The sequence below is a fragment of the Xiphophorus maculatus genome, chromosome 12 (genome assembly GCF_002775205.1).
Source record: "Xiphophorus maculatus strain JP 163 A chromosome 12, X_maculatus-5.0-male, whole genome shotgun sequence".
Classification (NCBI taxonomy): Eukaryota; Metazoa; Chordata; class Actinopteri; order Cyprinodontiformes; family Poeciliidae; genus Xiphophorus; species Xiphophorus maculatus.
The window spans coordinates 23179724-23195389 of NC_036454.1; the positions used below are offsets into that span (position 1 = coordinate 23179724).

The following is a 15666-nucleotide window of genomic DNA, read 5'->3' on the forward strand; positions in this document are numbered from 1 at the left end:
TGCAGGAAGGCAAAGGTTCGTGCTTTCACTCTAGGTCGAATATGAGGAATAAAACGGGGTGAAATGTACATCCTGCTTCCTCAGTAGCCAATAAAACGGTCAAATTCTGTTTGAACTTAGCTCACCTTTTCTGACGACATAGGAAATGCAAGCATTTGGATCTTATGCTTTAGGTGCAAGCATGGAGTTTCTCAGTAATTACACCCAACATGCAGGATAATAAAAGTTGTGAGACTTGCTGAGCAGAGGCTGCATGCATTGAAGTCTTCACATTTTTAAGGAAGAGAGATGTTTCTACTTCTTCAAAACACTTTCTACTGATTGTTGCCCGTTGATATTGGTTAAAAATAAAATGCCAAGATAATGCAGAAGCAGCTTTTTTTTTCTTTCCACGAGATGAGCAGAAAATGTTTTTAAGTGCTGCCAAATATATATAAACAGGGTGTTGTCTTCAGAGTATAAGCTGATGGAAAGCATAACGTTAAAATGCAAAGATGATGCTTCCAAGCAGAGGACAGGCGTTGGACAAACATTTTAAAAAGAAATAAATATTTTTTATTTATATATAGTTGTAATTTCCCTCTGGCCGCCTCCAACTCTGCAGATCTTTCGATTGAGAAGCGTCGACAAGACAACACCCGGCTCCATCCACGTTTCCTCCGCATGTTTTTGATCTCTTCGAAAAGGGGGATGCCCTGCTCTTCCATCTGCTGCGGATAGAGATTGACATTTCGAAAAAAAAATTAACATCTAAAATGTCAAAATAAGCAAAATGATCCGCAAATGTTCTAATGCTCAGAGCAGAGGGGGGGAAATGTTTTCACGCAAGAAAAAAAAATTATTTTGATTGCAAATTGTTCTTCTACTGATACAAAAGCTCCTCTAGATCATCTTAAAACCACCTGAGATCAGGTGATAAATTAAAAAAATAAATAAATAAACATAATCTAAATGCACTCAAGTTCAAAACAACTTGGAGTCATTAAGTAGGCCGTTACCTAAAAGTACAATGTATGATTTAGCTGTGATTATTTTTTCCCTTAAGTCACATGCGAGCCGTTCAAAAACTTAATTCCTTGTAATTGTGTCAATGTTTTTGAAGAACTCGTGAGAAATTCTCTCTCTCTCTCGCTGTTCTTCAGCCGACAACAAATGTTAAGCTGATGAGCAAAACAGAGGCTGCAAGACCGAGAAAATCCCCAGGCCATTCATTTCAGACTTTCAGTAGCATAAAACATATGAGGTTGAGGCGAGGACAGAGAGCTCTAAATGAGAGCATGAGGACTGAATATTGTGATTTTAAAGATGCACAGCATGTTTCCAACCTGAAGTTGACTCAGTTTACTGGGAACAACCTGCAAAAAAAAAAGAAAAAAAAAGAAGAGGGTTTTAACTAGGACATGAGTCTTCCAGTCTTGGGTCGTGAACAGGGTTAAAAGATTACATCTTCAGAATTTGGCATCTGTGGATAATTTAACGCAGACAAGAACACAGCAGTGGGAGGTGATGTTTCTGTTTGTTGTTCGTTTCTAAATCGTGTAGGTGCGCTCTTGAGTGGAATTTTATTCTGAAACTACACCAAGCCGATTTATTTCGAGCCAACAGAAATACACTGGCGGAAAAGATTCAAGCTGGAAGCTTGAGATCAACGACGACCTTCAAGGGTCACGGACGGAAAACGAAAAGAAGCGGGACGTGAGCGGGAGCCGTCTTGGTGGACATAACATGGCAAATTGTTGCTCCTTAGCTGTATATTTGATTTCCTTATCTGCACTATTTAACTGGCAGATGCAAAAGCAGATAGGTAGAATCTTACTTTCACGTGAAATTGAAACCTAAGCGTCTAGAGGTAAATTCCCCAAGTGTTACCTCATTCCAGGAAACGGACGGTAGAAAAAATACTCAGACTGTGCATACATCTGAGTTCCTGTTAAACCTCTGAAAATCCCTTTAGCTTTCTATATTTCAACCCCCCACCCTTTTTTTTTAAACCTGATCTAGATTGTATAAATACAAACAAACAAAAGTAGCAGAATTTGGTTACTTCTTTTATTATTAAGAATCTCTGCATTACAGTAGACAGTGGAAAAAAAAACATGAATAAAGCATCAACACAATGCCCTTTTCTATGTATGATCAACTGATTTTTTTTTTTGCATGATTAATAACAAAATGAATTTGCATAAAGTCTGCTGTAAAGCCCGATGAAATGATTAAAAGGACGCCAACCATTGCACTTTCAACCCTTTATTATGGCACACTACTATCTGTTGTGCACTCAAATTCATCTTCAGCCCATTGAGGATCCATTAAAACAAAAATAAACGCTGACTTTTATGTTCTTCTCCAGCTTTTCCCTGAAAAATCACACATGCTGAAATTAATGTGGCCAAAAATGAGGAAGGACTTGAAATGAAAACTGCCGTTTACTCACAGTTTAAAGTCAGGAACTTGACCGTGTTATGCACAGCCCCAAATGAAAACAACCCAAAGCACAGCAAGAATCACCTGTTGGTTTAAATATTCACTTCCACCACTGTTAGAATAACAATTAACCCCCCAAAAAACACAGGATAGAGGTTCAATCACGTAAAAAAAAGAGAAAAAAGACAAGGATATAATTCAGTCTGCCGGTATAAGAAGGCAAAACACAAAGCGAAAATAATTAGGCCGTTTGTGGTACCGTCATCTTTTCTCCTGAAATGGGAAGGAACATTTGCTACAAATACTTCAAATATACCTGAAATCAAAACGAAGCCACTTTTTAAGGAATGTGAACTGGAAGTGGTGTTGCTGATGCTCACAGCTAAAACTAAGACTCATGTACTGCATCACACTGATAAATAAATACACTTCTTTTCTCAGGGGGCAGAGAAGGGACGAGGAGGCTTCGGGTTGGGTCTATGGGTCTTCACAAATCCATAAACTACGCCATCAGCTGCTTACAGTATCACCAATTTAAATGGAACTGCGCTCTAAGATAAAAAAAAGCAAACAAAAAAAAAAAAACTGGCCCACAGTTACCATGCTCATTGGTCCGGGGATGCGGAAACTCGCTTTGTTCGTTTTCAGCCTGATCTAGAGCGTGAGGACTGACTTTACCGTATGACGTGTTTTTTTTTGTTGTTGTTTTGTTTTGTCCTTTTTAAACTGCAAAAGTCCTCAGAAGAGACCGACGCCGACGATCCGCCGGGCTACATGAGCTCCACGTAATTGGCCGGGAACATCCCGAAGTGGCCGTCCGGACCGTATCCCCGCCACCAGCCCTCGTCGATCATTTCGATGCCGGTGATGATTTCGTCCGGGTCGAACGAGATCTCGGTGTCGTCGGCTGAAAGAGCAGAGGAACGGCGCGTCAGCATGAGCAGACGTAAAGCTGTGGTTTTACGGGCCTCATGTGCTGCGTGTAATCAGCAGAGATCAGAGAGCAGCGCCTCTGACGATATGGAGGACATTAGTAAGCACATGGTATGAGTCACCAGCACCCACATTACAAGCTGCATTCGTGCTGGACAATAACTATGGGGCTTGGTGCAAAACATGCTGCTCAACAACATCGCCAACTAAAAGAAAAAGGAAAAAAATCAACTTGTTTTTAGCCCTCTAGTAACATGCAGCTATTGTCTCTTCACCTCCCAGATACCTAGAACATGCAACTGAAAGAAGAAGTGATGAAACGGCGTGGTCACCCAGTCTTTGAGAATATAAACGTGCCCTTCACTTCTCAGAAACACGTTTACATTAAAAACAGCTAAATGTGTCTGTAATAAAAGCTGCTGTCCTTCCCAGCAGTTTCCCACATCAGCCTCTGTTTGCAAAAGATGAAGCAGTAAAACATAATGGAGTCACTGGTAAATATCGTACTCTAAAAATCAGACAGGAAAAAAATGGTTGGTAGACTTTTAAGGTAATATTGTGAAGTACAGTAGAGACCAGAGTTTTTGTCCTGGCTGTGTTAAGCATCTTATACAGTAACAGTCCATTAATTGCAAGCAAACATTGTAGAAAATATATTTTTTTTCTGGAATTAAAAGTCAATTTAGCAGCACTGAGGATGATTTCTTCTTTTACGTTAAAGAGATTAGATAATCTTCTACCTTTTTCTTTCCTTTTTTTTTTTTTTTTTTTGCTCTAAATGCCATTTAAAACTGAACTTGTTGTTTTTCCCCTCAAGCTTATCCTCAGATTGAGAATCACACACACTAATGCAGAGGCTGAATGGAAACCTTAGGAGGGCGCTCAAGATAAAATTGTGAAATGAATCAGAGCAATTCATACCAAAGACTTGGTCTGTAATTTATGTTCTCCGTTCCTAACAAATGTCAACCGCAAAATGCAATTTAAGTAAATAAATTGGCACATAAATTGTTGATTCTTAAGCTGTGGTGAGAGAATGAAGTTCTGGGTAAATAGAGAGCCTGTTAGTCACCATGCACTCAATAACCATTTGTGACGCACATTCATTTTCTAACATCTGACAGCATTTAAATAGTTATCAGTTCTCCTCTGGTTTACCAGCCCTATCACTGATAACCAGCCACAAATAAAATCACATTTATTTATTCTAAATGGTACTTGGTCTTAAACACATAATTGGCCAGGTTATTTCCCCACACCTTTTTTCTTTAAGCCGAGCTACTGTGCGCTTACATTAATGGTTTTCAATCACATTTTGAAGCACAAAGGTAACACGTGCTGAAGACCTCAAAGACTAGTTGAAACGATGCTTCAAACAGCAAAAGTAACTATCTCCGTCACACTATGTGGAGGTTTGCAAATGTAAGCATTTTCATGTTATTGTTAATCATTGTCACGATAATTTAGTTCTTTCGACATACAGTAAACGCTACCATGTTTCTCTTTTTGAGAACGGGCGCAGCTCAGCATTCAGCAGCATTTATCACCAAGTGTCTAAACTTTGGGATTTTGCTCCACTTGGCAGAGTTCGAACACAACTGGCCTAAGTTGTACTTTTGCAGTTTACATGAAGTATATACGCACAGCTTCATAATATCACACGACTATTACCTAGCTTTTTTCACAGCCATTAATTGGTAAAGGAGTCTTAAAATAGAGCAGCAGAGTGTGGTAAAGACTTGATACAAAGAGCTTCATATAAAGTCAGTGGAAACATCCTTTTTGGGAAAGGGTCTGACGTTTTAGAACTGAAGTTCTGTGGTTAAACCACTATGAGTATCATTTCTTTCTTTTCTTTTTTTAGGTTTAGTTCTGCATATTCCTTTTATATGTAAATGCAAAAGATATACAATTATTGCTATGAGTGTCACAGTTCTTTAAAGATTGGCTGGAACCAAAATTTCTAAATATTTTTAAGCTCTTTTAAAATCGCAGGCCTTAGAAATATGAATAAACACATTAGTTGGCAAGAAAAACTAGCCCAGTGGCATTTCTGAGTTTGTTGCATGACTTCTGCAGCTTGACCTGAGAGTGGAGATCAGAGTAATAGTTCCCCAACCTAAATAACCACCAGCTTATAAACAACACTGTAGCTGCTAAAAGGAGAACATTAATAGGCAAATTAGAAGTGACTAAGATGACACTGTAGTTTTTCTGCATGTATGCCCAGCACCCCAGCAGTACTTGTTTTAACTTGGAGGACTTATCCTTGCATCTCGTCTATGTTTGTATTAAATTACATTTGAGTGTGGTGCAAACGGTAGCAAACTGATGCAACAATAGGCTTGTGGCTAAAAATCTTTGAATGTGGTTTACTAAAACTGCTGATATATTTAGGTTGAGAGAGAAAATTAAAGATTATTTTATATTTAACTAAACTAAAAAGGCATCATTAAACATTACTAAGGAAACAACGTTTTAAATGTCAACTTGGTAAACTACAAACATTGTCTGCAATGATGTGAAGACAATAAGCTGAACCGAACGGTGCTAGCTAGCTAGCTAATGTTGCTTTTCTGTTTTAAATGAGAGCATTTACTTTTACATTTTTTTTGTAAATATCTTAGACCATGGTACTTAAAAAATGTTGTGAAAGTTGCTCTTTTATTTCCACCCTAACAGGCTGTTTAAATGACAGTCCACAGTCACTAGTGACCCAGCACAGACATAATCCATCCTTTTATATTGCATTGTGACAACTCACCAGCCTGATAATCATATAATGCTCTGGCACAGATTCCTTTGTCTGACGTTTCCTCTACAGTCATTTCATAAGAGTTACTCTCATCCACCTGCAAGAGAAACGACATTAACTCATGGAGCAGATTCAGGTATGTCTTATGGTAGAAGTGTCTTTCTACAGAGATGAGAACACCAACCTGGGCAGGCTCTTCATAAGGTGTTTCTTCAACATACGAGTTAGCAGCTGGTGCCTCCTCTGGGAAAAAAATACAAAAACATATAAATGAGGTACTGTGAGTATGACTGTACGATTAGGGACTGTCACCTGCCAGCAGGTGGCAGCACAAACAACCAAACAGAAAAAAAAAAAAGCTGCTCAAAGTAAACAAAGACAGCTTTTTTTTTTTTTGCTCGTTTAAATAAATGGCAGGTGCTGGTAAAACTGATCAATGATGGCTTAAGGTGATGGGAAATGAAATGAACCCCACCTTTCCTCTGTTCCTGGGGAGGAGTCTCCTGCTCATGCTCATCTTTCTCAAATGTGGCTTGCTCATCATTCAAATCCGGCTCTTTAGCACCCAAAACACAAGCACAGACATGCATGTAGACAATGGAGCACATTCACAAGTCCACACAGGTTCAACGCCGCCACTGGACCCACTTAGAGCGTTCCTTACGTTTTTTGTTGTGAAAAGACAATTAGTTAACAAAAAAAAGACATAGGGAGTCCACAGGCTGAGCTGAGCATAAAGCATGACGAAGAATGAAAATTACCATCATGAGAAATGTGGAGAAGATGACAAATATGACGAATGAAACACAGAGCATTTTGTCTATAAAAGCCAGAACATGTGTTAAAACCAGTCATTTGCCACTTTAAGCTGTTACACTGTCTTATTTCCAACACTGACGTGTCAAAGCAGCACATTCTCATATCAAGAAGAATCTTTGAAAAAATCTGAAAGGTGTAGTGTGCTGCTGTATTCAGGCCATCTGACTCAATACTTTGCAGAATCGCATTTCACTGTAATAACAGCTCTCAGAGTATGTCTAATAGATTTGCACATCTGGTGGAAATGTTTCTTCTCATTCTTTGTAGAAATCTCAAGTTCTGACAGACTGAATGGAGAGCAGTCTTGCTGCAGATTGGGGCCGGGGCCTTTTACACCAGAGTTGCCATGGAAATCCTGACTGCTTCTCTGAATAATGTCGTCCTTGCCTCACCTGTCAGCTTAGGTTGAGAGCCACGTCCGTTTGCATTTTCAGAAGATGGACTGAACAAAGCTCTAACATGTATTGATTTACACCGTTAAATTTCCCCACATCTCTGGACTGTAGGTGAACTGTCTTTACTAATATGGTGACTTGTGAATTTACTGGTTGCCCTGGATGTTATTTTGTGTCATCAGAATAAAGGGGGCTGAATACAAATCCCACACTTTCACATTTTTATGTGTGAATCAGCCAAGTGTTATTTTTGATGAAAGGCATTTATTGGAAATATTTTACTCAGGAAGTTGATTCTAAGTAATAAATCAAACAGAAGTGGTGGGTGTGAGTAACATCTCAGACTTCCTATAACGTTTTGTTTTGCTACAATTATTTTTGATATGACTCGGGTTTTGATACTGGTGTGTTTCAGTCTTCCTGTCAATATGTGTATGTTGGGGTGTGTGTGTGTGTGTGTGTTAAGCTCAGACCTGTGGCACGGACAACAGCAGCTGGCACAGGAGAAGGAGAAGGTTGGCGCGGAGGTGAGCTGGCTCGCTCAGATTCGTACGCTTGCTTAGACAGAAAAGGGCTTCGAAGTCGCCCTGAGCAGACGAAACAAACACACCCCCAAACACGGGTCCACAAATGGATGAGAGAGAAGACAAAGAGGAGGCAGACTCAGCGGAGGAAGAGACACGGTTAAGGAGACAGAGTTAAGTATGATCATGAGGCAACTAGACACTCTGATGAAAACCTTTGAGTATGTACAGAGGCGGCGATTACAGTCGCACCTACTACTCCCCGACAGCAAGTCAAGAAAGTGTTACGCTGATGCAAGGTTGGCTGGGGCAAATAAAGCAAGCCGTTACTGCTTCTGCTGGGGCAATACCTGGCTGAGGGCTGTCAGGGGCAGCAGAGGGAGCGTCTGAGTCGCTGGGAGTCATTCCTCGCTCCCGCTGCTTGAACATTTCCCTGGGGTTTACGGCACGCTGAGAGATCAGAGAAGCCGCCTCCTAAAGAGGGAAAAAAAAAAAAGAAATAAAAAAACAGAAGCATACGACAAAACACCTAAAATAAAGATTCATCTGTAGGCGATAAAGAAAAGGTTATTAGTAAAGATTTTTTTTTTTAGAAATTTGTGCTGCAGATCTAAACTGGAAAAAGGAAAGAGCTTTAAAGATGAGAAGCTTAAAGAGAGTAGGATCGGAGGGAAAAGGTGCTTCAGGAGAGAAGGATTTTTTTTTTTGGGAAGGAAAACTCACGTTGGCTTTCTCCACAGAGTCACCTCTCCTGACTGCTTTCCTTTGAGCTGCATCGTTCTGCTGCTGCTGCTCCTCCTCCTGATGGTGTCGACATTAAATTTGGCACGACTTTCACAAGATGTGCGCACTACATCTCTGGGTCATTCCGCCCCTTCGCCAAATCACACCACCACATTTGACCCACAATTACCTTTTCGCATCCATTGATTATTTAGCAATCCACACGCTTAAAATGGTACCAGTTTTCCTTTTTGTAGAAATAAATAAATATGATAATTGGTGAAGCATGGATCAGAAATTTCTTGGGCGATACAGATGTTCTGAAGAAAGCTGGGGTTTGTGACAGAGGTTGCTGCACGAGGCAATGCCGAGATTATTCCTGTCTATGGATCAAAGTTTTGACTGGGTTTTTATTAAGCTAAAAAAATGTTTTGATGCATTTAACAAATTGTACTTTTTTAAAAGATTAACCTAAAAATCAACAGAGTACGTCAAATGGTTCAAACCAGTTCTAATTTTTAATAAAAAAATAAAATAAAAAAAGGTTAAAAAAAAATTAAGATAATTTTCAGAATACTTGGTATCACACAGCTTCTCCACTACTTTTGGCTTTGATCCCTATTTATTGGAGTCACACAAACACATGTTTGATAGCAGATTACCAGTAAAACATCATAAATTGTTTTAATCGGAAACTGCTCGGCTATGTAAATCATTGACTAAAAGTGTGTGTCAGTGATCAAGTCTGTATGTGTTTGTCTGTGCAGTGTGACTAGAAGTCACTTGTAGTTATATTTTCTTTTATTGTATTGCATATCCATTTTTTGCAACCTGGCAAGAGACTATAGATGACAATTAGCTTATGCCATAATCCATCAAATGGTGACATTTATGTTTGAGCTGCATATAGTCCCTTTTTAAAGAAAGTTTACTTTCATTACTAAATGATTTATTGTCAAAGCAAGGGCAAAAATTTCCACTGTCAATGTCCAAAACATCCTGCAGGAGGCGGTGCTATTTTTTACTGAACAACCCAAACCAAAACAACACAGGTATGAAATGGCGAAGCAGGAAAATGCCCAGCACTCTTCAGCTACCAAAACAATGTTTTATAGTAAACCATCTCCACTTAAATAAGAATCTGTTGTTCATCCCAGTCAGCAGACTGAAGAGCTGAAAAGCATTTGGTTGGCTGTCAGAGTCAGACACTCACCCAGCATTGCTTTTCCTGCTCTTTGCTCTCGGCTTCCAGCTGCTGCTGATACTTCCTGCCATGAAAAAAAAAAGAGGAGGATCCTGTTAAAAGATGCTGTTATGAACAAGTCAGAACCAGAGCACACGCTACCTACTTTTGTTGATCGATTTGAGAAGATCTCTCCTTGTCCCTTTTATCCCTCTGCACTGCCTCTTTGGTCTCTCGGTCTTTCCTCTCCCTCTCCAGCTTTTGACGCTCCTCCTCAGCCTTACGACGGTCCTCCTGGCGACGTTTCTCCTCTTCTTTCTAAAAAGCCAACAGATCAGAATTTGTTTGAAATTTTACATCATTAAAACCAGAAAGAGAGTCTTATCACTACCATAAACAACTTTTTTTTTTCTCCCCTCCAGGGGGTCTTTTGTGGGCTCTAGTGCCCCTTAAATGAAAGTAGGCTGACAGGAAAGGGGGAAGGAGAGGGGGGAAGACATGCGGCAAATATCGCCGGGCCCGGGAATCGAACCCGCGACGAGGACTCAAGGCCTCCAAACGTGGGTCGCGCTATCCCCTACTCCACCACAGCAGCCCTACCATAAATAACTTCAACCTCAAAAACCTATAGAAGTTTCAATATAGTTAAAATATTTAGCACTTCCTTTTAACCCAATATAGGAACTTAGACTTTTCTTTTTTTCTCTACACAAAATGTTTCCATGGTGCCAACCAAGCAGATTCAGTGTACAAGCAGAATCTGCACAAGACTGATATTCAGTTGATGACATCACCATCTGAGGTCAGAGTGAACCTCCACAGATCTCCATGGAAACTGTTGTACCTCTGCCTGTGCCCAGAAGTTGTCTTTATTGGTCTTCCTTATTTCTGACATGGCATTGGTTTTCTGGTACACTGAACCCTGAGGGGAGACAAAAGCATGCACAAAAACTGTGTAAGCATAAAACGGATACATAAAATCCATAGTGATGCAAAGTGTTAGTTAAACCAGACACCAAAGCACCTTACCTCTCTGTTTTAGCTCTTTTAGATCCATTAAAGCTGCAGTATGTAACTTTTATAAAAGCATGTTTTTTTTACATATTTGTTAAAACTGTCACTTTTTTATGAGGAAGATAATATATGAAAAGATAAATAAAAATATCAAGCTCCTCCAAATCCTCTTAGTGCCAAAGATAACCAATCAGAGCCAGGAGGAATGCATTAGTGCCGTCTGTCACTTTTGTGTACGCACGGCTAAATGTGCACAATTTACCGTTCAAGAAGATCTGCTCATCTGCCGTCATCTGTGGCTATGCTAACTAGCCTGAGCATTTGTGACAGGCTCCATTATGGACAGAGAGCAAACAGAGGGTGTGAGCAGTGCGTACACAAGTATGACTGACAGCACTGAGACCCTCCTGGCTCTGATTGTTTCTGACCAATCTGTATTTCTGCTGATTTTGTCACAGATTATCTGTCTCATCGTATACTTTCACGACATAGTAACAGTTTTATTAGACATGTAAAAAAAAAAAAAAACAAAAAAAAAAACATATTTTATAAAATGTACATATTGCAACTTTAAAGTAAAATATACAGATATAGTTTACCATAAGAACTGGTTCTATGTCTACAGCGCGTAATGATAAAAATGTCCAAGTGTTAAGATCTCTGTAAGACAGAGACTGTTGGGGAGGGAGCATACCACGGGCCCCTGAGGGCCGCTGTCCTGGAAGCGGTTGGAGGCTTCTTTGTGGAAGCTGTAGTTGGCTCCTGAAGCTTTGGCCACCTTCTGCATGATCGCCTCAGGCTCCACATCCTCATCTGCTCTGGCATTGATGGTGACATGGGCCCCCTGAAACCGCAGGAAAGAAAAAGATAATTCTCTTTCAGAACACAACCACATTTTAAATGTACCACCCAGTGAAAATGTTGCTACAAACAGCTGCCAAGTGAGTCAAACAGAAAGTAGTCACTTTCAGAAAGACCAAGGCTAACCAGTTCAATCCAACTGAGAATCTGTGGCAAGACATGATGATGAGATTGAGGTATTAGGTTGGGGTGCACCGATTGCAGTTTTCTGGCCGATCACTGATCATTAAAAAGCCTGACCAATTTCAATTTTGACCAATACCGATTTTCAGAGCCGATTCATCAGTACATCTCTAGTATTTTGCATAGAAAAACAGGCAAACATTTCTGTCTCCAGAGGCAAAATGGCCAAGACATACCTCAAAAGATTTGTAAAAATATTTTGAAAACCATGAATCATTTTCTTGAACTTCAGAAAGTGTGTGTTACTTTGTATTGATCTATTGCTTAAAGTATATTAAGGTTTATAGTTAGGTTACTGTGAAAATGTTCTAGGGCTTTTCCAAAGCCAAAAAATTGTTTACTACCATAATCTTTTCAGAAACTACAACTTCCAGCAGCAGAACTACAAATTAAATAGCACTAATACTGTATTGCATAACCTTGAGGCTAACTCACTTCCACCATAAGAACTGTCTGCAGTGATAAGAAGGAGGACAATGTTGCCCTTTTTATTTAGTGTCATTAGGTAGAATCATAATCAATTTCAGGTTGACTACAGCTTTACACAGCTAAAACTGTGATTACTAAATACCCAGATGTTAAGAACTTTCAATAAACAATTAAGATTCAAAAGAGTTTTTGCCAATCCTGTGATGGCAATTTTCTCATCAACTGTCCTGACAGGAAATGATTCAGGATAAAACTAGATGCCTTTGCTGACATTTTGCAGTAAAAAAAAAAACAAAAAAAAAAAACAGAAAAAGATGCAAATTTCACGTAGCCTCAAACATTCACAATTACCTTAAGGAAATTGGCCACAGAGCTGACGTGGTTTGCACATATTCCCTTCCTGGCATCTTTTACACCCTCTCCAGTCTGAAACGTAAACCATTATTGAAGCATTTAACAACGCTTCAATACGTCGCGTGTCATTAAATGCAGGACAGAACCATGCAGCACTCACCCAGTTGATGAGGACATATTTAGGCAGACCGGAATTGGGATCCTGGACCCGGCAGAAAGCGTACATCACTTTTCCACTGTTGAGCTCCTCAACTAGCTCCTCCAGGCCTCCATCTGATACACAAACATTGTGGAAAAATTCAACGGCTTCTTGTGGTTTGTTGTGCAACTGTGGACATATTTTCCTCCCTCTTGGAAATGTTGGGCTTTAGAAAGCAAAGGCCAGCAGTTCTTTTGTGCTCAGATTCAAGCACCACGACTGCATGCTGACAGAGACATTCCTGCATGCATTTGATAACAACAACAACAACTGGGTAACTTACCTCCTTTTTCTACCAGGCGAATGTCATTGCTGTTTCCCTCGTACGTGAACAAGGCCCTGTGGAAAACACAAGGACGTACAGTGTTTTATCACTCATTAACCCATTTTAAGCATTCATGACACTTAAGCCCCTCTTCACACAAGATCTTTTAGGGAAGTAGAGTTCTGTAAATACGGCTGCTGCAGTTTTAATCCTCTTTAGAAACAGACATGTTAGTAATCTGTCTAGGCTGCTGGCCTTTGTCTTAATTAAAGGTTTCATATCATTTTATTTGCTTGGCGAATCTAACACGTGTTTTGCGTGTTTTACATGTTTTACAATTAAAAGCAGATGATAGAAGTATCTGCCAGGTTTTAACTAGAGATGCATCAATGACACAGATTGGGTCACTGAAAGTATTCAAACAATATCAGTTTAACTAGTTTTCATAAATATGAATAAACACTAAAATCTTCCACTAAATGTATATGTGCATCAACCAACAGTTTGGTACTACACTAAAGTATAAACTAAGTAGCTGTTCCAATGGAATAATCTTATAAAGATTAAAAATTTTTATCAAAGCAAATGGGTCACACTTTTCTTTTTAAGTGACATAGTTCATAAGGGGGGGGAAAAAGTGGAAGGGTCAAAGAAAATCAGAAATCGGTATCGGACAGGGGAAGCCAGATCAGTGACGTTTCTAGTTTTAACCAAAGACAAACACTGAAAATACACTTCCTTCCTATTCGCAAAGTGCAAGATACTTCTTCTTGGAATCAGAAACCAGCTCTCTCCGAAAGTCAGATCCCTATTCTCCTTTTATTTTACACCGTCTGCAAAACATCACGGGAAGAAAAAAACAACTAGTCACTGAATAAGTGAAAGAGGGCTGCAAAGAGATCCAGAAATGAACACAAGGAAACATTCAGAACATATATTTAGATATTTAGAGGGAGGACCGAGCTATAAAGGATTCCTTGAGCAATTTCCCCTTTGGATTAAGTAATTCAGGTCGGTGTTAAACACTGCAGCGGCCATCAACAGGTTTCTATCTGGAGGCAGAGTCAGCGCTGTGAGGTTTGTTATCTGAAAGAGGAAGTCTCTGAATCTGCCTCTCACTTATTCAGTCATGTTTAGCGTCTATCTCGCCAGGAAGTGGGTGAAACAGGTGAAAGTCTTACCTCATATACTTCATTAGATCATTTAACAAGTGATATAAATATACATGAAATAACATCTCACCAAAATTACCTACATCCCTGATTACCAGGTTTTAGGTTAGCATATTCCAAACCTTAAACATTACTGCCAATCAGTTATCCGCATGATTATTCTTCCCAGGAGAAGAACTCTAATTTATATTGAGGTTATTATTATCATCATAGATTCCAGCAGACAAATACTAATAGAAATCAAGTTACCATGTAAGTTAATCAAATTCAATGCAACTTATTTGACGACACGCTCAAAGCTAGCAAACATTGTAAGCTAACCCGCCCTCTTGTGAGGCCCCAGCGCCGCTTTAAAGGTGGTGGCCCTTACCAGTTCGTGTCGGATTTTTCATCCACTACTTCTTTATAGGCAGCTGTTAACGCAGGGCCATTTTTACTGAGGTTAACAGCCATCGTTTTTGCCGAGTACAGCTAGGCAGCTAGCTCTCTGCGGGCTGCGCCCTTCCTACAGGAGGAGTGGCAGCGGTGCTGGCTTTCAGCTACATTCGCCCAGGGTGTGCTCCATATTATGCGCCGCGACTCCCGGATGGCGGGGCTCTTCAACATGTTTACGCTTGATAATATACGACTGTAATTTTGTGTCCTGTCCGAATCAATTCTAAGAAGCATCGCTTTGTTTCTCAAGAGATTTGGTTTATAGACGAATATTTCTCCCTTTTTTTAAATAATGTGTAGTTCTGCCCCCGTAAAAGCCGCGCATGCGAATTTGTTAATCAAATGTACCCCGGTGTGCGTCGGTAAAAGGTAACCAGTGGCCCTGTAGAAACAGATGCCCCCTGGGCAAGAAGCGTTTTAAAGGCCCCCCGAGTTACAAAAACTACAAGACACTTCTAATAAAGATTCGTGCGAGATCTGCAAAAGTATTCACTATATTTTTTCCCAACTACAAACTTCAATGGGTTTTATGCGTTAAAACGACACAAGCAGTACAAATAAAAACATTAAAAAAATATATAGTCAGCTATGTGTATATGTGTAAAATGACTTATATTGTAATTAGGATTTTTCCCAATTTTCCTTGGAGAAATTTGTGTTTCAAAATAGAGCTCAGACTGGCTGAGGTCTCGTTTTGAGGTCTCGCCATTGGTTCTCAATTGGATTTCAGTGAGGACTTTGATTAGGCCGTTCTGACATATGAATATGCCTTGATCTGGCCAGGGGATGATAATCTTTACTTTATGGTAAAGCTTAAGAACCACAAAGGCATTTCTTTTTATTAGGTAGCAAAGCAAACATTTAAAATGAGAAGTACACTTTGTTGAGCAAAAAAAAAAAAAGAAGTAACAAAATATTTAAATAATTTCAGTTCCATATTAGCCAAAGTTATTGGGAACTTCAGTGGAGAACCTTGAGTTGAAGATTTTATTTAGACG

At 39.6% G+C, this 15666-nt stretch overlaps 1 protein-coding gene across 5 annotated transcripts; it reads right to left on the reverse strand.

Moving 5' to 3' along the window:
- Positions 1-2035: 2035 nt before the first annotated feature.
- Positions 2036-14786, reverse strand: dbnl (drebrin like). Of its 5 annotated transcripts, XM_023343799.1 has the most exons (15): positions 14604-14785; positions 13080-13135; positions 12758-12870; positions 12595-12669; positions 11465-11614; positions 10601-10678; positions 9923-10074; positions 9787-9841; positions 8574-8651; positions 8201-8324; positions 7800-7913; positions 6588-6668; positions 6297-6355; positions 6122-6209; positions 2036-3331 (listed from the first exon to the last, which is right to left on the reverse strand). In XM_023343799.1, exons 1-15 carry the CDS (start codon positions 14684-14686, stop codon positions 3195-3197), a joined length of 1443 nt encoding a protein of 480 aa, XP_023199567.1. In that variant the 5' UTR covers positions 14687-14785; the 3' UTR covers positions 2036-3194. The 5 variants fall into 5 exon arrangements, with proteins under 5 accessions (XP_023199567.1, XP_023199568.1, XP_023199570.1 ...); XM_023343800.1 differs by lacking the exon at positions 8574-8651 and having other exon boundaries at positions 14604-14786; XM_023343802.1 differs by lacking the exon at positions 7800-7913.
- Between the last annotated feature and the right edge of the window lie 880 nt (positions 14787-15666).

Excerpts from the sequence above, each read along its gene's own strand:
- dbnl (XM_023343799.1), bottom strand. The coding sequence starts at position 14,686 with ATGGCTGTTAACCTCAGTAAAAATGGCCCTGCGTTAACAGCTGCCTAT. Across the intron at positions 11,615-12,594 it reads CTGTGGCCAATTTCCTTAAG|GGGGCCCATGTCACCATCAA; the intron begins GTAATTGTGAAT and ends CTGCGGTTTCAG. Across the intron at positions 6,210-6,296 it reads CTTATGAAGAGCCTGCCCAG|GTGGATGAGAGTAACTCTTA; the intron begins GTTGGTGTTCTC and ends TTTCTCTTGCAG.